This window comes from Dasypus novemcinctus, chromosome 17 (assembly GCF_030445035.2).
Source record: "Dasypus novemcinctus isolate mDasNov1 chromosome 17, mDasNov1.1.hap2, whole genome shotgun sequence".
NCBI classification, from domain to species: domain Eukaryota; kingdom Metazoa; phylum Chordata; class Mammalia; order Cingulata; family Dasypodidae; genus Dasypus; species Dasypus novemcinctus.
In genome coordinates this window covers 24,617,708-24,643,741 of record NC_080689.1, presented here as the reverse complement: position 1 = coordinate 24,643,741, position 26,034 = coordinate 24,617,708, and the positions used below count along the sequence as shown (strand labels likewise).

General features: G+C 37.1%; 1 protein-coding gene across 1 annotated transcript in view; it reads left to right on the top strand.

The window, feature by feature from the left end:
* The window catches only part of HEATR5B (HEAT repeat containing 5B), a 147,505-nt gene that overhangs the window by 29,347 nt on the left and 92,124 nt on the right, over window positions 1–26,034 (top strand). Inside the window, exons 6-16 of the mRNA XM_058278392.2 lie at window positions 2,545–2,716; window positions 7,419–7,576; window positions 8,775–9,024; window positions 11,632–11,787; window positions 12,879–13,129; window positions 16,010–16,121; window positions 17,232–17,384; window positions 18,426–18,525; window positions 21,768–21,877; window positions 23,453–23,616; window positions 24,319–24,494. Of these exons, the coding sequence (XP_058134375.1) occupies window positions 2,545–2,716; window positions 7,419–7,576; window positions 8,775–9,024; window positions 11,632–11,787; window positions 12,879–13,129; window positions 16,010–16,121; window positions 17,232–17,384; window positions 18,426–18,525; window positions 21,768–21,877; window positions 23,453–23,616; window positions 24,319–24,494 (1,802 nt within the window). The remainder of the gene's footprint in view (window positions 1–2,544; window positions 2,717–7,418; window positions 7,577–8,774; window positions 9,025–11,631; window positions 11,788–12,878; window positions 13,130–16,009; window positions 16,122–17,231; window positions 17,385–18,425; window positions 18,526–21,767; window positions 21,878–23,452; window positions 23,617–24,318; window positions 24,495–26,034) is intronic.

Here is a 26,034-nt window from a genome sequence, read left to right as displayed (position 1 = left end):
AAGGCTACTGATACAAAGTACTAGACATTTGTTGGCTTTTATAATGGGGATTTATTTGGGCTAAACATTTAGAGTTCCAAGGCCATGAAATATCCAAATTGAGGCATCAGCAGAGATGCTTTCTCAGCAAAGTCAGCTACTGTTGATCCCAGTGTGTTGCCATGTGGTGAAGCAAGATGGCTGCTGATCCCTGTGAAGTTTCAGCCTTTCCCTCTTGGCGCACTCCCCTCTTGAGCTCCTCCATGGACCCAGCCTCTTGGCACTTCGTGCTTAAGCGATCCTATAGTCCTTTCCTGGCATAAGGCTTGTCTCTTAGGACTTCTGTCCTTACAGCTCAACTGTGGGCAAAACTGGAATCTTTTTCCTGGCATGGCAGTTCCCTTTTTCCTCCTCCATCTGTCTTTGTGAGTCCATTTATATCAGATCCAAAAAGTGGGTGGGGACTCAACCTGAGTTACATTTCACTGACGTGGTCCAGTCAAAAGCTTCATAGCAATCTTAATGGGTAATCTAATTAAAGGCCCTTCAGGTGCATTTAATGCTATCAAAGGGTATTATACCTGTAGGAATATATTAGTTTACAAACATTATCTTTCACTTTTTAGAATTCATAAAATAATTTCAAACTGCCATAGATTATTATTGTGGCTTTAATTGCATTTTCATAATGACTAAGGGTGAGCATACTTTTATGTGCTTATTTGCCATCCATGTCTTTGTTGATGAAGGGTCTATTAAAATCTTTTGCCCATTGTTTTATTGGGTTGTTTCGTTTCTTAGTTTTGAGATATATATGATTTGCAAATATTTTCTCTTCGTCTGTGGCTTGTCTTTTCATTATTTAAGTAGTGTCTTTCTGAGAACGGAAGTTTGGGAATTTGGTGATGTCCATTACATCAATTTTTCTTAGATGATTCATGCCTTTGGTGTTGTATTTAAGAAAATTTTCCTAACCCAGGGACACAGATATTTTCTCCTTCATTTCCTTCTAGATGTTCAAAGGAGGTATCCAGGATTGAACCCAGGACCTCATATAAGGGAAGCAGGCACTCAACCACTGAGCTACATTCATTTCTCAAGGAGAGTTGGGTTTTTTGTGTGTGTGTTTTGTTTTTAGGAGGTACCAGGGATGGAACCCAGGTCATTATACATGGGAAGCAGGCACTTAACCACTTGAACTACATCCACTTCCCTGTGATCCATTTTGACTTAAATTTTGTCTATGGACCAAAGTATGAATGGAGGTTCATTTCACATATGGATATCCAGTTATTCCATTTGATGTTTTATGTTATTTTAAATTAAAGTTTTTCTTTTGAGGTAATTATAGATTCACATGAAATTAGAAGAAACAATATAGTGAGATCTCATGTACCCTTTACCCAGTTTTCAACAGTGTGAATATCTTGCAAAAATATAGTATAATATTACAATCAGGATGTTGACATTGACATAGTCCACTGATCTTGTTCAGATTTCCCCTATCTTATTTGTACTCTGTCAAATTCTTTTTCTGCATCTCTTGTCAAGCATCCCTTGGTTTCTGTTTTAGTTTACTAATACATGCTATATTATCCCTTTTTAGATTTGAGTTACTAAACTTTTTTGCCCTATGTTCATGAGGGATATTGGTCCATAGTTTTCTTGTCTTGTAAGTCTTTGTCAGATTTTATTATCAGCCCTAACACTAGTTTTATAGGATGTGTTGGAAAGTTTTCTCTTTTCTTCAATTTTCCAGGTGAGTTTGTATAGAATTGGTATTTTTTTCCTGAAATTTTTTGGTAAAATTCACCAGTGAAACCACCTGGGCCTGGACTTTTCTTTGAGAAGGTTATAAATTACAAATTCAGTTTTTGAAAAGTCATTGGCTATTCAGGTTATCTCTTTTTTTGCATGAGGTTTGCTAGTGTCTTAAGGATTTTGGCCATTTCATCGTAGTTGTCAAAGTTACTGGCATAAAATTATTTATCATGTTCCCTTGTAATCCTTTAGTGTCTGTTCAATCTGTAGTAGTAATATGATCTCTTATTTCTGATTTTGGTAACTTTTTTCCGCTAATCAGTTTGGCTGTAAATTTATCAAAATTATCAGTCATCTCAGAGAACCAGCTTTTGCTTTCATTTTTATTATTTTTCTGTTTTCTAGCTCATTAATGTGATCTCTATTGTTTCCTTATTTTGTATTGAATTTCCTCTTCCTCATCTAGTTTTCTAAGCTAGATGGAAGCTGAGGTTATTGATTTGGCAGCTTTTCTTCTTTCTAATATAGGGGTTTAGTGATAATACATTGCCCCCTGAGTAAGGGAAACTCTTTCAAGGCCATAAGCTGAGACAATGGTAGGGCTTACCTTGGTTTATTTCCCATCTGTCAAGGATTACTATTCATCATTGCCTGACATTCAAGGTCCTCAAAAGAATTTCATTTATTTTGTCCTCTTTTTTGTTGTTTTAGGAGGGAGGGCAAGGCAGGTTCCCAATACTCCATATCCAGAAGCAGAAGTTCTAAAATATATTTTAACTTTTTATTTTTTGCTTTTAATTTCAGTGTCTACTAGAACTACAGAATGAAGCTGTATTTATGTGGACTGCTGAGCTGGAAAATATAGCAACTCTCTGCTTTAAGGCTTTGGAAAACTCAAATTATGGGGTACGAGTGGCAGTGTCTAAACTTTTAGGAACAGTCATGGCTACAGCATTGATGCCAAAGCAGGCAACAGGTACCATTGTTTGCCAAACTCTGATTTAGAGTATAACTGATGTTTGATGGGTGTGGAATGCTTCCTTGTAAATTAATTAAATATGAGCGGGTCACTTTAAATGATTTATTTATTTGTTTTTAAAAAGATTATTTATTTATCAATACCCTCCTCCCCCACCCCCCGTTCAGTGTCTGTTCTCTGTGTCTGTTTGCTGTGCGTTCTTCTCTGTCTGCTTGTCATCTCTTTAGGTGGCACTGAGGACCGATCCTGGGACCTTCCTTCCGCAGTGGGAGAGAGGTGCTCAATCTCTTCTGCCACCTCAGCTCCCTGGTCTGCTGTGTCTCTTATTGTCTCTCTTCTGTGTCTTTTTTTGTTGCATCATCTTGCTGCGCCAGCCCTCCACTCAGGCCAGCTTGCTGCACAGGCCAACACTCCCCACAGGCCAGCTTGCCACGCTGGCCAGCTTACCTTCACGAGGAGGTCCTGGGAATCAAACCCTGGACCTCCCATATGGTAGACGGGAGCCCAATCACTTGAGCCACATCCGCTGCCCTAAATTATTTAAATTGTTAGATATCTTTGTCTACTTTTTTATAAAATAAAAATACCCAAATGGCATTTTCCTTGATACAGTCAAGACATTTTTATGATGATAATATATAAGTGCCTTACAGTTCCATGCAGAGTTGCACACTTCCATAGAGATGCCTCAGGGACACTGTGATAGAGGCTGAGTGATCCTAGTTTTGCTCTTGTCTCAACCTTTTCCCACCCCCACAGTAGAAAGAGAATCAGATATTACAGTTACAGGTCCTAGCCTTCATATTTATTAGCTGTGAAATCCTACTTAATGCCTTTGAGTAATGGTTTCCTCATCTCTAATGATAATCATTTCAATTTGTGAGTTAGATGATGATGTTAATAATGATGTAGGTAGTATTTTGTAAGTGCTAACTGTGTGTCAGCACTGCATACAGCATATTTCAGAATTGTTTTATTTAGTCCTTACAAAAGCCCTATGAGTTATAAGTACTGTTGTTATTCCCATTTAATAAATGAGGAAATTGAGGCTTAGAGATGTTACGTAACTTGGGTTCTAATAAGCATTCTATTCAGTCACAGCTGAAATTCAAACTCCCGCTGTCCAATTCCAAAGCCTATGTACATAACCACAATGCTATACCCACAATGCTTTATACTTCCCCCACAGAATTTTTGTGAGGATTGTGTTTGCTATGGTATGTGAAAGGACTGTATAAAATATGAAGCTCTGTGCCAGGAATAGCAAATCAGTTGCATTCCCAATGATATTTTAATCCGTAGGTGTCTAGAAAGTGCTGTGTTGAAAGATTCGTTTGTGTCCATCTCAGTTGGGAATGAGTGCTGTGATCCCATTAGCAGTATCTACTGTGGGTGTACTTTCTTCTTGTTGTGTTATACATATTAGCTTTATCATGATTGTTAGAATAATGTGACGTAGATTTATTTAGTTTCTAATTTTTAGCTCCTTCCATTTTTTCCTTTTCATTTTAGGCTTCAGAATTGCATTCAGTTTTACAAATGCATTGTATTTTATATTTGATTATAAGAAAAGTAAATGATCCTTACTGCTTTGTTCATTAGCCTCTCATTTTCAGATTACTTTTCAGTGTAATCTTTAAAACCATTGAAGTTCAAAAGATCAACAATGGATATTTATATCTTATGATGGTCAAACTCAAACAGTATTCTTCACTTCAGTATACAAGATTAATAGTAAAAACAAATGCATTAACAGTTTCTACTTTGTGTGAATATGGTCAAAATTTTTAAAATCAAAACAATGGTATAAAACTTTTCAGTCTGTCAGATTAGCAAATATAAAAATATTCTCATTTTTGATAAAGTTTTTTTCAAAACAAGTTTGCACTTATGTAAAATTATAGTTTTTAAAATTTCCCATTTTAACCCCTTTCATGTGTGTAATTCAGTGACATTAGTTACATTCGTAATTCTGTGCTACCACCACCATCTATTACCAAAACTTTTTCTTTGCCCAAAACAGCAACTCTATATCCATTATGTGATAACTTCCTGCTTGCACCTTACCTCCCCAATCTGTAACCAATTTTTTGTCTCTATGTATTTAGGTTATTTCATGTAAGTGAAATCATACTGTATTTGTCCTTTTATGTCTGGCTTATTTCATTCAATCTGATATCTTTAGGATTCATCCATGTTGAAGCATGTATCAGAACTTCATTCCTTTTTATGGTTTAAGAATATAATATTCCATTGTATGTATATACTACATTTTGTTTATCCATTCATCAGTTGATGGACACATGGGCTGCTTCCACCTTTTGGCACTTGTAAATTAAGCTGCTCTGAATATTGGTGTTTGAGTCCCTGTTTTCAGTTCTTTTGGATAAATACCTAAAATTGTAATTGCCAGGTCATACGGTAATTCTTTGTTTAACTTTCCAGCCAAATTGTTTCTACAGTGGCTATACCATTTTATGTTACAGGCTCTTTTTTCTTTTTCTTTTTCTTTTTTATTATAACCTTTTAAGAGTATAGTTTGACAATACATATCGGAAGTCTTAGCATTTTGTACCTTTTGACCCATTTCTGGAAAATTACCAAAAAAAAAGTTTTAAATCAATCGAAGACTTATATACAAAGGTATATATCTCAGAATTAAGTTGGAAACATGTACAGGTTCAGCAAATGGAGGATGGTTCAATAAGTATGGTACGTTCATAAGGTGGGGTGTTATGTGGGCATTAAAAATGTAAAATGGCAAATTGCTCACTATATGATAGGTTCAAAAATAGAGGAAAATATGTTTATAAAATTCTTTGGGTACAAACACTTTGGGTTTTTGTTTTCTTGTTTTGACTACCCCACACTAGCCATTCAATTTTATACTATGGACTTATGTGTAGATGAGATCGTAGGTAGATACCATAATTTATCTTCCTCACATCTCCTTACAGAAAGGGTTCTCATTTCAATATTTCACATTTTTAGTTCTCTTTAAAAGGCAAAACTCTGAATGTTATTTAATATTATTTATTTTATTTTATGCTTTTTTACATAGGGAAATATGTTCAATGGACTTTTCTTTGGGATATATATGTGTGTGTGTGTGTATATATAGATATTTCCCCTCTGAGATGACTCCCTTGTCTGTTTGCTCATTGTCTGCACTGGTTGTCTTTTTTTTTCTTTGGGATACACAGGGAACCAAACCCGGGACCGCCCATGTGGGAGGCAGGTACCCAACTACTTGAGCCACATCTGCTCCCCAAGAATGTTATTTAAAATTAAGCTTCTCTTCTCTTCCAGTTTGGGCATGGTTCAGGTGGAAAGTGTGCAGTGGGTAGGGGTGTGGAATAGGTTTGACTTTTTTCTACTTCTCCATTGTATTCTCTTTTCTTTCTAGTCCCGGGAGGTGAGAGCAGGGTAAAGCACAGGAAAGGCTCTTTCAAATTCCCCACATGGAACATCTAACTACACCTCCTTTTTCCTTACCTTTCTTGCTCTAGATCTCTTCAGAGCCTCTTTCACTTAAGGGTACTTTGCCCCTGGCATTAAGCCCTTCTAGGTGGGAATCCCTTTTAAAACACTGCCCAGGATAAACATGTCCTAACCTCAATGTAGTTTAACCTCACCACAGCTACTTCTCTTTACTCTTCTACCATAGTGCCAGCTTCAGTCACAGTCTTTTGCTTCGAAGCATTTTCAAGCTTAGTTGTAGCACCTGATTTTGTGTCTCACCCTTATAAACAAGTGATCTCTTGAAGCCCCTTTAACTTAGTATGAGGTAAGAAGAGGAGAAGAGGGAGAAACACAACTACACTTGTAACATATTTCCACAAAGAAGTCCTTTATCTTGACCTCTTTAGCCTAAACTATTTTATGTTGCTTTTGAATGTAGGAATATATTCCTTTTTTTTTTTTTAATTTTAGTCCTTGAAGACCCTCAAACAAAACAGAGGCATTTTAAGATCCAACTGAAAAATGCACCATGCTCTTAAAACTGTTACAAAGAAAATGTTTATGTTTACATAAATTTTTATACACAAAGACAATGCCTGGAAAAATAGCACACCAAATGCAAATAATAGTTATGTCTGGGTGATGGGATTATGCTTGATTTTTTTCCCATACCTTCCTCTGTTTTCTAAATTCTCTGTAATGTGGTATTATTTTTTTTATCCCCCCCCCTTACAGCTTGCTTGCTGTCTGCACTCTGTCCATTCGCTGTGCATTCTTTCTGTGTGTCTGTATTTTTTATTTTTATTTATCCTCCCCCCCGCCCCATGGCTTGCTTGTTGTTTTGTTCTCTGTATCCATTTGCTGTGCGCTCTTCTGTGTTTTTACTTGTCTCTCTTTTTGTTGTGTCACCTTGCTGAGTTGGCTGTCCGCGATGCTTGCGGGCCAGGAGACACTGCGGTGCTTGCAGGCTGGCGACTCTCCATGGCATGTGGACAAGCCTGCCTTCACAAGGAGGCCCCGGGCCATGAACCCAGGGCCTCCCATATGGTAGACGGGAGCCCAACTGATTGAGCCACAGCTACTTCCCTCAACTATTATTTTTTTAACCATAAAAATACTATCTGTAAAAAGAATTACTTGAATTTTAAAACTGGAGTATTAGAAAGCTATGATTTAATTAATAACAAATATATTTGAGAAATATATTTGCTTATAAATTTACTTTTCTTCCTGACAGTAATGCGTCAGAATGTGAAGCGAGCAACGTTAGATGAAGTCTTAGAACTCATGGCCACAGGATTTCTACGTGGAGGATCAGGTTTTCTAAAGAGTGGTGGAGAAATGTTAAAAGTTGGAGGATCTGTTAATCGTGAAGTGAGAGTTGGAGTTACACAGGTTTGTAATATATATATACTTATAAAAGAATTTTGATCATATCACTTGTGAAATTTCAGAAAAGACTATTACTAAGTAATGGTACACACACAGATTGTAAACATTGTCTGGTTTCTTTTAAAATACTTTTTTGGGAGTGGATGTGGCTCAAGTGGTTGAGTGCCTTACTCCCACATAGGAAGCCTGGGGTTTGGTTTCCGGTGCCTCCTGAAAAAACACAGACAGGCAAGCCACCAGAACAAACAGAAAAGCCAACTCAAGAAAGCCAGTGTGGCTCAGTGGTTGAGTGCCAGCTTCCCCCATATGAGGTTCAGTGTTCAATCCTTGGCCCCACGTGCCTAAAAAAAAAAGCAGGGATTTTCTTTCCCAAATGAATGAATTACATTCAAACTCTGCACTGCATGCTTATATGGAAAGTAGATACTTAATGATGTATAAATAAACCTATGTCTATTATATTTATATAAATATCTTATGAAATAGTCCCAAAATTTGCTTGTCAGGATATGAGATATGAATGAACTCATTTTTAGTTGACACTGTATTCAGGTAGCTTGAGGAGTTTAGATTTCAGTGTTCTCCAACAACCCCTGTATCTAGAAATATGCTTTTATTGGATTTGCCACCAACAATCATTCACTAATAAAACTGTAAGATTAAATCTGATTTACTACTAGAATTTTAAAATATTTTAAAAATTTTAAAAAGAAAAATAAAAAATTTTTTTCTATCTATGTAAGAGATGAAATAGTTCTCCATCTTAGTCAAAATCACCCCAACTATACCTTTCCCTCAAAACAAGTATAAAATAGAAGTAAACAATTTTGGTCTTAAAGAGAAAATCATGAACAAATGTTTTATAGCTCTATGTTAGTGTTTATTTAATATGTTAGGGTTTTATTATTCCTTTAATCTGTTATCATCTTGATCACCAGGGTAAATTCAGATTCCTTCCCTCTTGTCACCACTCTCTATTTTTCATAAAGTTTTATCTTATGAACTGTTTTTAATCAAAGATAATTCTACCAGTAATTCCTATGCTGGAATCACTAAATAATAAACTACTCTAGTTTTAAATTTTCTCTATTTTAATCTTAACTATAATTTATCTTAATGCTATAAATTATTTCTGTAGTTGCTTTATCTGTAATTTCAATGCACTTATATAAGTTTACAGAAGTTTTATCTTTATTTATAGGCATATGTTGTTTTTGTAACAACGTTGGGTGGTCAGTGGTTGGAGCGTAGCTTTGCTACGTTCTTGTCCCATGTGCTTGATTTGGTTTCCCATCCTCGGGCAACACAAACACATGTAGAGGCTGTGTACTCAAGGCGATGTGTCTCCTTCATCCTAAGAGCAACCGTGGGCAGTTTGCTAGGTGAAAAAGCCCAAATTGCAGCTGCCAAAGAAGTATGCCAAGCTATTGGAAAACAAATGAAAGCAGTAGGTAAGAATTAATATAATGTATATGATTGATTACTTTAGTCATATATCATTCTCTATTTTTCTTAATAAATACTAATACATGAATTTTATATCTGATTAGATCATAACTCTTTACTGTTTAATTAGAACACTCTTATTTGATATTAAAATAACATAATTTCAGTGAAATAATTTGGGTAGCATATTTGTAAGATTAAATTTTCTGTTTTATTTCTAGTACCTATACTGCTTTTATAACTCTTGATATGCAACAGCACATTGGAATGCTATCTTCAAGGAATATTGTATTGTGATTTTTTCTCCTTGAAGCCTGTCATTTTATAAATATGTGTTTGTTTGTTTTTAATATACTTAATTTCAAGAGTTAGTGAGAGGCAATTACTCCTATAGAAAGACATACCCTGAAGCCTCAGTAATTCATAACTAAAAGAAGAAATCCTTTTCTAAGAACTTCAATTTAAGAAAATTTTCAGATTAGCAAATAGTAAATGAATATCTAATCTGTGCAAAGCAGTTAATTCAGGGTTTAAATGATGAATGAGATATAGTTCCTGCCTTTATGGAGTTTATACTCCAGTTAAGGAACTAAAGCAAGGCAACAGAAAATTCCACAAAGCAGTTTAACTTTATCAGTGTTGAAAATATACATTAACTTAAATTGTGCAAATTATATTATCTAATAGAGGTCTTTAGGAATAATAATTAAATGAATTATTAGCAATTTATATTTAAAGACTATACAGTAAAATTTTTTTGGTTTTTTGCTTTATTATTTTTTTTAGTAAATATTTTATAAAATTAATAAAAATTTGTAAATAATTTAGCTGTAGGCTTTTGTTGTTTATAATAGCTTACTTAGCAAACAATTTTTTAATGCATAAGACTAACCAAAAATTGTGAATTGTGAATTAAAGAGTGTTTAAATTTAATGAGATATTGTTTTTTAGATATCCTAACATAATCTATCCTAGAGACACAATTTGAAAAATATTTGTACATTGATTCATTGAAGAAATGTTTAAGTTCCAGAAATACTGTGCCAGGTGGTGGGAATAAAATACAGACCCAGATACAGATAGAACCTGTGTTCAGGGAGCTTATAGTTTAGTAATCAAAAGATAGATTAATGCATTTCCAAGACTAGAAATGTCTAAGAAGAAAAGAAGTATTTAATTATGCTCCATAATCTATTAATCTAGTATGTTGTGTTATTCTGCATTCTTCATTATAGTATATTAATTCATGATGAACACAAAAAGTTAGAAAATTTTGCTGTCATTTAAAGGTTATTAATCTAAGGTCATAGATTAGCTATTTAATTTAAACAGAAATACATACAATTATATACTCGGGATTCATGGGCCAAAATATATTCTCAGTTAGTAATTTGACAAGGGATTTTTAGTTACCTCATGCTAAATACATTTCAATTATGTGGAAGGGGGATGAAACAAAAAAGACAGGGTAGGATCTCAAAGCTAATAGGAACTTGAAAGAACATTCCTATAACAAGTTCTTTTTTTTTTTTTCTTCTTTGTTGAATGAAGTTTATTTTTTAATGTTTTCATAATAGGTATGTGGGGTTTTTTGTTTTGGGGTTTTTTTTTTGTTTTTTTTTTACCTGTGACAAGTTCTAAAGCCACTTTCCTTATAGGGTCACTTGCTCATCAGTAATTTGACAATGGTATTACTAATATATTGGAGTAGTAGTGCTTGAAATAGCAATAATAATAAAGTAACAATAATAACTGCTAACATTTATTGAATGTGTATTAGGAGTCAGCCTTGTGTTAAATTCTTGATATGCATTGGCTGTTTTAATCATCGCAACATCCTTTGAGATCGACAATTAAGCCCTTTTAACAGAGGAGGCACTTGAGACTTAGAAAAAGTTGAATCTTGTTTAACATTACATAGCTAACATGACTGGGTGGAATTAGGATTTAAACCCAAGTTTTCTTTCTTCAGAGCCTAAGCTTTTGTGCACTGTGGTTTGTTGTTAAGCTTTATTCCTAGAAGCAGGCAAAATATCTTAGTATTTATTTAAGCATTATTGTGAAGTCATTAAACAGTATTTTGCTTTGTTGTTTTTTTTAAAAAGATTTATTTATTTATTTCTCCCTACCCCGCTTGTTGTTTGCACTTTCTGTGTCTGTTCATCTTCAGCAGGCACCAGGAACACAACCCAAGATCTCCGATGTGGGAGGAAGGCACCTAATTGCTTGAGCCTCCTCTGTTCCCGGCTTTGTTGTGTCTCTCATTATGTTTTTCTTCTTCTGTCTCCTGTTGCATCATGTTGTTGTGTCAGCTTGCTGCCCCTGCCCATCATCTTCTTTAGGAGGCACCGTCTTCCTTAGGAACTGAACCGGGACCTCCCATGTGGTAGGCAGGAGCCCTGTTGCTTGAGCCACACCTGCTTCCCTAAGCAGTGTTTTTAAGTACCTGAAATGTTTGATGATAGAAGTTTTCCACTGAGAAGTCACTGGATATATCACTTTAACATCCAGGCATCAACTGTATACTTTTAAAACATGAAATTTGGGTAGACTAAAAAAATTATATCACAGTTTAATTCACTCATATCAAATGCATGATTTTGTGTTTCCAGAAGCAGTAATGAATGATACTAGTGGTGAAAACAAATCTGGAGCTTCAGACATAGCAGCAAGCCAGCATGTGATGGTCTGCGCCCTGCAGGAACTTGGGAGCCTGGTCCAGAGCCTAAATGCCACTGCCTCTCCTCTTATTCAGGAAGCATCTATAGGTATGCTATTCAGTCACGAGCGGGAATATTTTTTTCACTGTTTTTAAAAGTCTTAGGTATGAATGATACTTAATTCTGATTAATTGCTTATTGTCATAATTAGCAATTTATTTATTTTTTTTTAAAAAAGATTTATTTATTTATTTAATTTCCCCCCCCTCCCCTGGTTGTCTGTTCTTGGTGTCTATTTGCTGCGTCTTGTTTCTTTGTCCGCTTCTGTTGTCGTCAGCGGTACAGGAAGTGTGGGCGGCGCCATTCCTGGGCAGGCTGCACCCTCTTTTCACGCTGGGCGGCTTTCCTCACGGGCGCACTCCTTGCAAGTGGGGCTCCCCCACGCGGGGGACACCCCTGCGTGGCACGGCACTCCTTGCGCGCATCAGCACTGCGCACGGGCCAGCTCCACACGGGTCAAGGAGGCCCGGGGTTTGAACCGCGGACCTCCCATGTGGTAGACGGACGCCCCAACCACTGGGCCAAAGTCCATTTCCCGTAATTAGCAATTTAGATCATGTGTTAAAAGTTGAGTTTATTTAATATTCATTATGATAAGTAAATATTGCATTATGTAAAGTTATGGGAGACAAAGCAAAAAAGTGATAGTTTTGATTCTAATATTGACTAAAATTTGGTGACAACTTTCATTAATTTTACATGAATATTTATATTATAGGTAATTGTACTATGTTCTTTGTATAAAATGTTCCCTTAAGATACCCTTCTGTTTATAAATAAAATATATGCTTTTGGCAGAGTTCTGAAATTGTGTGTGTGAAATCATATGATTATGATTTTAATTACTGTGTTGTACATAGTCTTTTTGGGGGGACATTGGGGATCTGGGGAATGAACCCGGGACCTCGTATGTGGGAAGCCATCACTCAACCACTGAGCCACATCAGTTATCCTGAGTTGGTTTTTTCATTTCTTTTGCTTGTTTTTGTTTTTTGTTTATTAGGAGGTACTAGGAACTGAACCTGAATCCTCCCATGTGGAAGGTGGGCGCTCAACCACTTGAGCCATATTCACTCCTTATACATAGTTCATGAAATTATTTGACTTTCTTGAAGAGTAATTTTTTGAGTCTTTTTTAGGACTTCTGGAAATTGTGACTTCAGTGCTTCTTCATCCAAGTATGGCTGCTCGACTTGCTGCTGCATGGTGTTTACGCTGTGTGGCTGTGGCGTTACCCTTCCAGCTGACACCATTTCTAGACAGGTGTGCAGAACGGCTCAACAACTTAAAGACTTCACCAGAAGCTGTTAGTGGATACAGTTTTGCAATGGCTGCTTTGTTAGGTGGAGTTCATCAGTGTCCTTTGGGCATTCCTCATGCCAAGGGAAAGGTATGACAGAGATCCTAGAATAGTAATTGCTTTCCTGTGGGCTTTAATCTTTAGTGAAATAACTGCTGAGTTAAACATTGAACTGAGTGATCAAATGAACCGTTTTACTATGGTATTGTAACATATTGTATTCTGCTAATATGGGGGTAACAGACCCTAATTAAAATTTGGTATCCTGATACAGAATAATTGTTTTTTTCCTGCATATATTATCATTTACAATTTTATTTTAGAGAAAAAGCACTTTATAATAATTATTTTAAATGAGAGCTTTCTTTAAGAGTTTATAAATAAAAAATCACATTACTGTATTCAAAGATGTCAGGAGAATATGCTTATTGATGGGGCCATATTTAGCATCTTAATACTTGATAAAAACTGAGAGTGGTTTTAAACAGTTAATCCTTTTCTCCATCCTTTTATAACTGATGAAGTAAAGATAGTATATACTGCTATCATCGTTTTCTTCTCAAGAACTCAAAGTATTTACATAAATATTATATAAACATAAGCAGATTGGGCCAGATTTTTAAAAAATTCTGACTGTTTCTGGGATACCAGCCCCAGGTCCATTCATTCCTTTGAGTTCCATAGCTTCCACTTGAATCTGGGCTTCCGTCATCATGTGCCATATAAATTACCCCACCCTTGTTATCCTTGAATTCTTTCCCTTTCCTGGGGCACTACTTTCATATTTCACATTTGCTCAGTGACCCTTAAGGATTACTCAGGACTCAGAGGTTAAAATTTACTCTCTTTCTGTTAAAGTAGTACCATCATAATCTGCTTTCGTTCTACCCATTCAAATTCCCACTGCTTTAGACCGACTAGTTGTCTTGCTTTCTTCCCATGCCCTTTTTCAGCCTCCATGCCTTTCCTCATGCTAATGTCTTACATTATAGCTCCATCTATTTGTTTAGGGGCCCAATTCAAGTTCCATCTATTTTATGAAATCTTCTCAAAGCCACTCAGTATATGGTAGCCTTTTCCTTTGCTGACCACTATTACATCAGTACTACTGTTTTGTCATTTAATGATGTGTTGCTTTCTAGTTATCATTTTTCCTTTGTCTTCTCTTTCTTAGACTGTAAACTTCATAAGCTAAGCTTAATGGCCTCCTCTTTATGAGTTCAGCTTTGAATATAGGATAAGAATACGAACAGTAATATTTATTAAATGGTTGCATGGGTTAGCATTAGTCTGAGTGCTTTGTGTGTATTAACTCATTTTACCCTTTCAACAATCCTGTGAGGTTGGTGATCCTGTTACTCCTGTTTTACAAATGAGGAAACTGAGACAGAGAGGTTAAGTTACCTTAGGTCAAAAGCTAGTAAATGGCAGAACAGGGATATGAACCCAGGCAATCTGCCTCTGGAGGTCACTTTTTTTTTTTAACTTTAAACAAATTTTTATTAGCCAAGGACTTGTCACATGATTGGATATTTCTCTTTTTTGTGCATAATTATTCTTACTCTCCACAGAAAGACTGCTTCTTAACTTCTCATCTAGTGATAGCAAACATTAAAATCCTGATTTTAACAAAAATCCTGATTTAACAAAAATCCTGATTTTAACAGAAACGCATCAGTGATTTAAGTTGAAAGCAGAACAACAGTTCTTGGCGCTTGTGTGCAGTATCAGGAATATATAGATGTCTTTTTTTCAAAAATACAAAATAAATGATCTGTAGGAATGGAAAATGACAGCAGTAAACCATTATGTATTGTTAATTGAAACCAGTAATTGATGGTTATAGTGATTTTCTTACATTTCTTCTGTAATTTTCTTTAAATGACTTAAGTTATTGGTAAGAAGCACTGCCTGGAGCTTCCCATCACAGTTCATTAATAATGGTAAAGCACTATTCTAAGAATTAGAACATGCCACCTCTCATACCACCACCCATTCCACCCATTCCGCCCATTGCCGGGTTCTTCTCTTCTTTAGGAATTTCTGTGACTACAACTTCTGCTGTGATTAACAGAGAGCCCACTCCAGCAGCATCCAATAAAGCACCTTTCAACTTTAGTTGTATCAATGATTCCTTTTTCCACCATATTCACAAAATCTCCAAGCATAGCATCATAACCAACCTCAGGAATTTTGCATAATTTTTTCCACTATCAGTGATCCTTCAACACCTGCATTTGTAGCAGTGCTCACTGCAGGAATTTTGAGTGTTCTTTTAATAATTTCTATACCAATTTTTTTATCTTAATCAGATAGAGTTAGTGAGTCAGAGGCTGGAATGCATCAAAGCAGAGCACAGCCACCTCCCAGAACAATGCCTTCTTCAACAATAGCTCCTTACTACACTTACTGACACTTACCACATCTGTAACTCTGTCTTTCTTTTCATTCACTTCCACATCACTTGATTCCAACCTTCAGCACAGCTACTTCATCTGAAAGTTTTGCTGTATGCTCATTCAGTGTTTCTTTTTCCTATTCACTAGTTGTAATGTCTGACTAGTCAGTGATTTCTTGAGCCCTGTCACCTATTCCTTTCAAGAGCATGGCATCATCTTTGGTCACAACGACCTTTCCAATTTTTCCCAAATCATGAGGCTGAACATCTTCAAGGTTGAGTCAACCCCGCTTTTTCAAATACTGCTCACCAGAAGCAATAGCTTTTGACTGCTGCAACATGAAGACCAACTTTCAGCCTGAAGTTCCCTCAGCCAGTGCACTGTTCTGGGTCTTCTCAGAGTCGTCATAGGAATTGGGATTGAATAGGTCTGCTGGCTCCCAGACTTCCTTGATGTTGTCTCTTTGAATATATGTTTGAAAAAAGACAAAGGCAACTTTTAAAAACAGCATGCTATTTTCTGATTTGTCTTATTTAATTTAAGTGAAATCCAATTCTAACTTCTGTTGCAGATGGTAGTGAGTATTGCTGAAGATCTCTTACGAACTGCTGCCCAAAATAGCAGGCTCTCTTTACAGCGCACCCAAGCTGGATGGCTTTTACTTGGAGCCCTTATGACTTTAGGTATACTTATATTTGAGGAGGATTTTGTCTTATTCTGTCACTAGACTATAAAACAAATTCCATTTAAAAGTTACGGAACTTCACACTCTAGACTTTGAGGTTGTAAAATAGTAAAAATATTTTTCTGTCATTTGGTAGTTGATTTCTCTTTTTGATAATTTCTGCTTAAGTACATTTAATTAGAAACTTACAAAGTTTTACCTTTACCATCAGAATAACCGTTACCTTCTCTGATTAGCTAATTAGAGATGAGAGGATGCGGAGGGCAAATTCCATCTTCAAAGTAAGACAAGTGATGTGATTTTTAATAGGGTAATAAAGTTAAGTTTGACTGGCATTGATGGTGCTGCTTTCTTGAGGTTACTCTTACCTGCTTCACTTTCCTAAGAGCTGTGACAGTTCTGGGATGCAGGCCAAGTTTAGCATTGTGCCTAGGATGGAAATATGTATTATCATCATAATGAGCTTTGTCTTCTTTTTAGTTCGCATGTTTAGCTTCCAGTGCAAAAATTGTGTGTGTGTGTATTTCAAAGTTACCAATTTAAGCATCTACCTTTTTGAGATTATACTCTGACTTTGTTTTCTTTCCTAAAGAAAATTAAAAGTGGTCTTTTCCAGAAATATATGTTCAGTATGTTAATTAAATTCCTTAGCAACATAAATACAGATTCTTAGTTCTAAATATACTGCTCCTATATAAAACTAAATTGATCATCTAAATTACCCCCAAAATGGAGGAACATATATATATATATATGGGGGGTTGTATATGTTTACATATAGATATAGGCATATATTTATAGAGAAGCTTTCATAAAATGTGTCCCAGATATATTTTATCATTGAGAGTATGTAACCCATCATTCTGAAAATAGTTGAATATTTTTAAAAAATACTTTTTGTGTATTTGTTTTATGTTTGGGTGCTAAAAATATTGATATATTTTTTAGTTAGTTTTAGTATGCTTTAATAGATTAAATTCTACTTGCTGAATAAACACTTGGGAAATAATTTTAGAAATAAAGATAGGGTGAAATGACAGTTATCATTAGGCTTGTTTGCGATGCATGTTATACATATATGATTTTGTATTCTTATTTTCTTGTTTAGGACCATCTGTTGTTCGTTATCACCTGCCCAAGATGTTATTATTGTGGCGAAATGTTTTCCCTCGTTCCTTAAAGGAATTGGAGGCTGAGAAGGCCAGAGGGGATTCTTTTACCTGGCAGGTAACTTTGGAAGGTCGTGCTGGAGCTTTATGTGGTAAGAACTGAAGGGATTGAACTTTCAGAATATTGTAATGCTCCTAATATATTTATGAAGTGAAGGAAAACTACTACTTCATGAAGGAAAATTACTACTTCAAAATTTTACTTTAATATGTAATGGTAAATTCATAGACTTTTAGATTTAGAAAGAAACTTTATAAATAATCTAATCCAGTTTACTAATTTTGTAGTAAAAAAGCTGAGATTCTGAGAAGTTGGTTAGGTTGGTGGAAGGATGAGTTAGACTTGAGATGTCTTGATTTGTAGCTATTGCAGTCTTTCACCTGTTAAAGAAGCCCTGTTTCACCAAATAAAAAAACCTATGGGCGTTTAAAGGAAAAAGAAACTCAGAATTACAAAGGTTGTTACTCTTTTCATAGTGGAAGAAAAGCTATTTTCTTTCATCATTATTAAATCTGCAAAAGTTGAAACCTTTTTCAAACATTAGCATGACAAAAGTTAGGGATAGAGTTGTTTTTGTTAGGGAGTCAGCAACTTATAAGAAAGACTCAAGTTTTGGTTTCTTTGGGAAACTAGAGTTACACTAGGTAATCCTGTTTTTCAGTGGTTTATCTCAGAGTGAGAAGTGGTGTCCTCAAACTGTGGGCATCGTAAGGACATCAGGACAAGATGTCAGTTTTCCTTACACGTACCTAAGACCTGTTTTAGTCCTAGCTCTATTGTTTACTGGTTCTTCAGTAAAGTATTCATTCCCTGGACCTTTTGCCCACTTTTAGTTCTGTCTTGAAATTACTTTCCTCTATGGTCATCTGGATTTATTTGGGGTTATAGTCCTCTGAATTACTTCTCTAATAAATCTCCCTAACAGATGTTGTCCTTCCTTCTGTTTCTGCTTATTTACCTTTCATAATTATTTTTTCTGTAGTTGCAATTGGTTTTTCTTTTTTGTTTGATCTGGTTTCAGAGCCTTATATTTTATAATAATTATGATAAGTACCATTTTCTTTAAGTAATTTTATAAATGTATTCATCCTTACAAAATCTCCAAAGTGTTCCTTTTTAAATTTATATCTAGCAATGAGGAGTTTCGTTGCACATTGTCCTGAGCTTCTTACTGAGGATGTGATTAGAAAATTGATGACCCCTATTGAATGTGCCATGACAATGATGTCACAGTAAGTAGACAATTGTGACACATTAGCATCCTGTTTTATATATAATTCTCCTTGTTTGTACTTCTCTCTAGTATGTGTATAGGAAACTTTATTTTTATAAAGGGACTTAAGAAATTATAATACTTGTATGGATTGGTATACCATTGTGTGTTTGTTTTTTTTTTAAAGATTTATTTATTTATCCCCCCTCCCCCCCGTTGTCTGCTCTCTGTGTCCATTCACTGTGTGTTCTTCTGTGTCTGCTTGCATTCTCATCAGGTGGCACTGGGGATCTGTGTCTCTTTTTGTTGCATCATCTTGCTGCATCAGCTCTCCATGTGTGTGGCACCACTCCTAGGTGGGCTGCAGTTTCACACAGAGCAGCTCTCCTTGCGCGAGGGGCACCCTTACATGGGGGCATCCATGTGTGGGTTGGCACTCCTTGCGCGCAGCAGCACTGCGTGGGCCAGCTCACCACACAAGCCAGGAGGCCTTGGGTATCGAACCCTTGGACCTCCTATATGGTAGGCAGACACTCTTATCTGTTAAGCTGTATCTGCTTCCCACAATTGTGTTTTTTTAACCACTTTATTGAGATATAATTCACAAACCATACAATTCACCCATTTAAGTGTACAATTCATGGTTTTTAGTAATATGTACAACCCTCACAACAGTTGATTTTAGAATATTTTCTAAATATTCTATTCACCTCAAAAAGAAATCCCCTAAATGCAATACAGGATTCTGGAACTGGAACTAATAATGGAGGCGAAAAGGCCAAAAAAAGACATTGAGACATATGAAAAAATGGGAGTATAGATTGTAAGCTTTATATTAGTGTTACATTTCTGAACTTGGATGTTGTACTTAAGGTGGTTACATAAGTGAATCTTGTTCTTAGGAAATGTATATGGAAGTATTAACTGTTCCAAAGTTTGGAAAATAGGCAGACATATAGAAAGTAAAATAGAAAGATATGGGAAATGTAGCAAAATGTTAAAAGTTGGGCGGCGGACTTGGCCCAGTGGTTAGGGTGTCCATCTACCACATGGGAGGTCCGCGGTTCAAACCCCGGGCCTCCTTGACCCGTGTGGAGCTGGCCTGTGCGCAGTGCTGATGCGCGCAAGGAGTGCCCTGCCACGCAGGGGTGTCCCCCGCGTAGGGGAGCCCCACGCGCAAGGAGTGCGCCCTGTAAGGAGAGCCGCCCAGCGCGAGAGAAAGTGCAGCCTGCCCAGGAATGGCGCCACCCACAGTTCCCATGCCGCTGATGACAACAGAAGCGGACAAAGAAACAAGACGCAGCAAATAGACATAGAGAACAGACAACCGGGGGAGGGGGGAATTAAATAAATAAATCTTAAAAAAAAAAAAAAGAAAGATATGGGAAATGTAGCAAAATGTTAAAAGTAGGATGGCGGACTTGGCCCAGTGGTTAGGGCGTCCATCTACCACATGGGAGGTCTGCAGTTCAAACCCTGGGCCTCCTTGACCCGTGTGGAGCTGGCCCATGCACAGTGCTGATGAGCGCAAGGAGTGCCGTGCCACACAGGGGTGTCCCCCACGTAGGGAGCCCCACGCACAAGGAGTGCACCCCGTAAGGAGAGCCGCCCAGCGCGAGAGAAAGTGCAGCCTGCCCAGGAATGGCGCCACCCACACTTCCCGTGCCACTGATGACAACAGAAACAGACAAAGAAACAAGACGCAGCAAATAGACATAGAGAACAGACAACCGGGGGAGGGGGGAATTAAATAAATAAATCTTAAAAAAAAAAAAATAGAAAGTAAAAAAGAAAGATAAGGGAAATGTAGCAAAATGTTAAAAGTTGGGTGGCGGACTTGGCCCAGTGGTTAGGGCGTCCGTCTACCACATGGGAGGTCCGCGATTCAAACCCCGGGCCTCCTTGACCCGTGTGGAGCTGGACCATGCACAGTGCTGATGTGCGCAAGGAGTTCCGTGCCACGCAGGGGTGTCCCCCACGTAGGGGAGCCCCACACACAAGGAGTGCACCCCGTAAGGAGAGCTGCCCAGTGCGAAAGAAAGTGCAGCCTGCCTAGGAATGGCGCCGAACACACGGAGAGTTGACGCAGCAAAGATGACACAACAAAAAGAAACACAGATTCCCGTGCCGCTGACAACAACAGAAGCGGACAAAGACGCAGCAAATGGACACAGAGAACAGACAACCAGGGTGGGGTGGGGGAAGGGGAGAGAAATAAATAAATAAATCTTTAAAAAATAAAAATAAAAAAATATAAAAGTTGGTGGATGTGAGATGTGGGGGCATTTTCAGGACTTGGAGTTGTCCTAAATGATATTACAGGGACAGATACTGGATATTATATATCCTGCCATAACCCACTGAATGGACTAGGGGAAAGTGTAAACTACAATGTAAACTATAATCCATGCTGTGCAGTAGTGCTCCAAACTGTATTCACCAAATGCAGTGAATGCCCTAAAATGAAAGAGGTTGTTTGTTCGTTTGTTTTTTTAGATTTTTTATTTTACTTATTTATTTATTTCTCTCTCTCCCCCCAGTTGTCTGCTCTCTGTGCTCTGTGTCCATTTACTGTGTGTTCTTCTGTGACCACTTCTATCCTCATCAGCAGAACCAGGAATCTGTGTTTCTTTTTGTTGCATCATCTTGTTGTGTCAACTCTCCATGTGCACGGCACCATTCTTGGGCAGGCTGCAATTTCTTTCATGCTGGGCGGCTCTCCTCACAGGGTGCACTCCTTGCATGTAGGGCTTCCCTACATGGGGGACACCCCTGTGTGGCACGGCACCCCTTGTGCGCATCAGCACTGCGCATGGGCCAGTTCCACGTGGGTCAAGGAGGCCCGGGGTTTGAACCGTGGACCTCCCATGTGGTAGGCAGATGCCCTAACCACTGGGCCAAGTCCGCTTCCCGAAAGAGGTTGTTGATATGGGAAGAGGGGGGTGGGAGGTATATAGGAACCTCTTATATTTTTTTAATGTAACATTTTAAAAAATAGAGAGAGATCGTAGGAAGAAAAAAAAAAGTTGGTGCATCTAGGTATCTGGATGGGGATTGTATTGGATTTCTCTGTATTATGTATGAGTTTTGTATTATTTTGCAAGTGTCCTGTGAGTTTGAAATTAAAGGCCATAAAATAAAGTAAAATGAAAATGTGATACTTGTTAATGTATTGTTAAAGTACAGTGATACAGTCCTGAAAAAATGTTTATAAATAATAGTTTCTAGTAAGTTGATACCAACTGTTCTTTGATATTTTAGCATTCCATCTGTAATTAAAGCCCATGGAGCTCATCTGAAAGCTAGTGCTGCAATGGTCCGTTTAAGACTTTATGATATCTTGGCTTTGTTACCACCAAAAACTTATGAAGGTAAATATAATTTTCAGTATCTAATAAAAATTTTTCAATGTGTCTTTCCCGTTCTTCACAGTATTATAGAGTTCCTTTTTTTTGTCTTTATTTTTTTAATGTTCCATTACAAAAATATGAGGTCCTCATATGCCCCCACCCCCCATTATAGAGTTCTAATCAGAGCTCTCCCACTGGCTCGGTACACCAAAGAAGGAATCATTTTCCTTTTCTTCATATGTAGTAGCTAATGCATTGAGCACATGCTGTGTTCCAGGCACTATTCTGATACTCTTAATATGGATTAGCTTCTTTGACCATGGTTGACCACAACCCTATGAGGCAATTATGCCTGTTTTATAGATGAAGAATGTTGGATACAGAGAGGAAAAGTAACTTTCCTAAATTATAGAGGTACTCTTTGGCAGAGCTCAAGCCTACCTGGTTTATCTTCAAAGTATGTTTTTAGTCACTATCCTAAACTGCTTCATATGTATCATAATACATCCAATAATTTAGGAATCCAGAGGGGGAAATGTAATGTATTTTACAAAGTCAAATAGTATAATAAACTATTGATTTCTCTCCAGTACAACCATGCCCAAGAATTTTAGTATGCTCTGGTTCAGTGTTTGCACATAATTGAGCAACTAATAAAAAGTAATGATGATGTCACATTTAATACTTTTAAAATAAGGAATCTTTCCTGTTAATTGAGTTTTTTTGGTTACTTAAAGTAATTTGGGCTATAATACTGAATACTGTAATGAAAAAGGAAGTATAATTATTGTATATTAAAACCAGCATTGGGGAAACAAATGTGGCTCAACCAACTGAACTCCCATTCACCATATAGGAGGTCCAGGGTTCAATTCCCAAGGCCTTCTGGTGAGGGCTGGCCCACATGGGAGTGCTGCCCCACACGGGAAAGCTGCCCTGCACAGGAATGCCGGCTTACCTGGAGAGCTGGCACTGCAAGATGACACAACAAGAGACACAGAGGAGAGAAAATAAGAAGACATAGCAGAACAGGGATCTGAGGTGATGCAAGAGAGTGATCACCTCTCACCCACTCTGGAAAGTCCCAGGATTGGTTCCCAGAGCTGCCTAATGAGAATACAAACAGGCACAGAAGAACACACAGTGAATGGACGCAGAGAGCAGACAATGGGGGAAATGGTGGGGGAAGGGGGCAATAAATAAAATCTTCTAAAAAAATAAAACAGCATTGGGAGCAGGTATAGCTCAGAGTGCCTGCTTCCCATGTATGAAGTCCTGGGTTCAATCCCCAGTACCTGTAAATAAATAGGTGAGCCCATTAATCAATTAAAAAAAATTAAAACAAATGAGAAAAACAACTCATGGCTGCTAATGTGGCTCAATGTTTGAAGCACTGGCTTCCCACATGTGAGGTTCCAGGTTCAATCCCTGGCCCCTAGTACCCCCTCCAAAAAAAATTAATATAGATTTTTAAAAAAGAGAACAAGACACTTAATTACTTTATCCGTATTGAGTATGTTACTGTTTTTTGTGGGTAATGATTGTAAATTTCATTAAAATTTTTCTTTGAATCTGACCCAAGCTTCTATTTTTTAGGGTCTTTCAATGCGCTTCTTAGAGAACTGGTAGCAGAATTCACGCTGACTGACAACTCTGCCAACACGACCACATCCCTCCTCAGGTCCCTCTGCCATTATGATGACAGTGTTCTTCTCGGTTCCTGGCTGCAAGAAACTGATCATAAGTCAATTGAAGATCAGGTAGTAGACCACAGAGGGAAAAATTGGCTCAATCTAAAACAATGTTCCTGTTCCACATATTTTAAAACATTGTAGGCTAAGATTTAATTTTCATTTACCATTCTTAGACACTTAAATATAGCTTCTGGTGGTAGATTTAAATAGTCATAAAAAGATAAACAGCACTAGTTAGAATTTGGTGAATTGTTTTTATTCAGTCTTCTTTGTATTTATATACCCTGTGATTGTTGTGGCAAAGATCAGCCTTAACCTGGCTTTTTAGTTACTGCTGTTTTGTTTTGTTTTAGTTTGTTTTGTTTTGTGACAGCTTGAAGAGGAATGAGAGTTAGTAGGTTGACCACTGAATATGTAATTTCTTATATATATTTTTTTATAGCCCTTTTATACATTTTTTAAAGCCCTCTTTTAAAGAAATTTTTGATGGTTTGTTATTCCAGATATGTTGCTTACACATTAAGATGGGTAGTGTAAAATGATTGGTTTCAGAATGAACAAGTCTAATTAAAATTGTGCAAGGTGTTACTGATGGCTTTTATTAATGGCAAAATCATATTGTATTTAATAGTTTTAGATCCAGTCATTATCTTTCTTTTTTTTCCTGCCTTCTTTTCTCCTTCCCCTGATCTATTCTTCATGCCTAATACTTAGTAAGTAAATTTCCTAAAGTGGCTTTTGAATAATTTTTATGTCATTCTTCTGCAGCTCCAGCCTAACAGTGCTTCTGGAAGCGGGGCTCTGGAGCATGACCCATCCTCCATCTATTTACGAATACCCGCTGGAGAAGCTGTGCCTGGTCCTCTCCCTCTCGGAGTCTCGGTCATTGATGCCTCTGTGGCTCTTTTTGGTGTAGTGTTTCCTCATGTTTCTTATAAACACCGGTTAGTATAAAGTCAGTGAGGTAATTTTAGTTAAATATGGATTGTTTTCAAACAGTAGATTTTCTGATCCCAGTTAACTCTGCAATAAAGTGAGTTACTACTTAAACAATAGTCTCATAAATTTGATACTTTAAGTTTCATATAAGTAATGAAATAAATTGTGTGCAAACTCTACATGATTTGAAACTGATTTGGCCCTGTGTACTAGCATCTGGTATCCCAGGCACTGTGGGCTTTGTCTTATACAACAAAATTGTAATTATAATAGTTTATTTGATAGTTCATATGTAGGTCTTGAATTAGGTATCAATTTGTAAAGTCTTATGGTTTTTTTACTGAAGAGGTAAATAGGTGACAAGTCCACTCCGTAATAACATTTGTTAGTCAGATGGTCCAAGTCTGGAACTTGAGAAACAGAGGTAACTCGTTCTTTTTTCTAAGATGAGCATTTTTGTTTGTTATATACCATGTCCCTAGACATTATTTCTAACTTTAATAGGCGTTTTGCATATTTCTGGTGATTTTCCCAAAGAGAAAGAACAAGGATGAATTAATGTAAGACTTTCACAGATAACTCAAATGTATTACAAGATATACCTTAAAAACATTGTTGTATTTATATATAAAATGTATCTTTAACTTCGTAGACTACTTGCCTAATTGCTTTTTAATTTAAATGGAAAAAGTTTAAATATAAAATTTTACTCAGATTTTTTTAAGAATATTTGGTTATCATATAAATTTGAAGAACATTAGAGGTGAAAGAAGCTTGAAAAAACATCTACTTTAATGTCCTTGTTTTAGATCTAGAGAAATCAGGGTCTTAAGTGTTTATGGTTTGCCCAAAGTTATGTAGCTGGTTAAAGGCAGTGCTGTAACTAGAATTGCCTTAACTCTATTAAACCAGTTTTGGGCAGAGGACTTGGCCCAGTGGTTAGGGAGTCTGTCTACCACATGGGAGGTCCGCAGTCTACCACATGGGAGGTCCGCTGTTCAAACCCCAGGCCTCCTTGACCCGTGTGGAGCTGGCCCATGCGCAGTGCTGATGCGCGCAAGGAGTGCCGTGCCATGTAGGGGTGTCCCCCGTGTAGGGGAGCCCCACGTGCAAGGAGTGCGCCCCATAAGGAGAGCTGCCCAGCGCGAAAGAAAGTGCAGCCTGCCCAGGAATGGTGCTGCACACATGGAGAACTGACACAAGATGACACAACCAAAAGAAACACAGATTCCCGTGCCGCTGACAAAAATAGAAGCGGAAAAGAAGACGCAGCAAATAGACACAGAGAACAGACACCCGGGGTGGGACGGGGGAAGGGGAGAGAAACAAATAAATAAAAATGTAAAAAAAAAAATACATTAAAAAAAGCCAGTTTTGTGCAACAAGGTAAAGTATCAATAAATAAATTCTATTAAAAATACAGTAAATAACAAATTTTCAGTGATAGGGGAATAAATTGTGAAAGTATATAGGCTGAAGTACTTTTTAACAGAGACTACTTTTTGATATCAGAAAATTCTCATGATACAGAGTTAAATGAAAAAG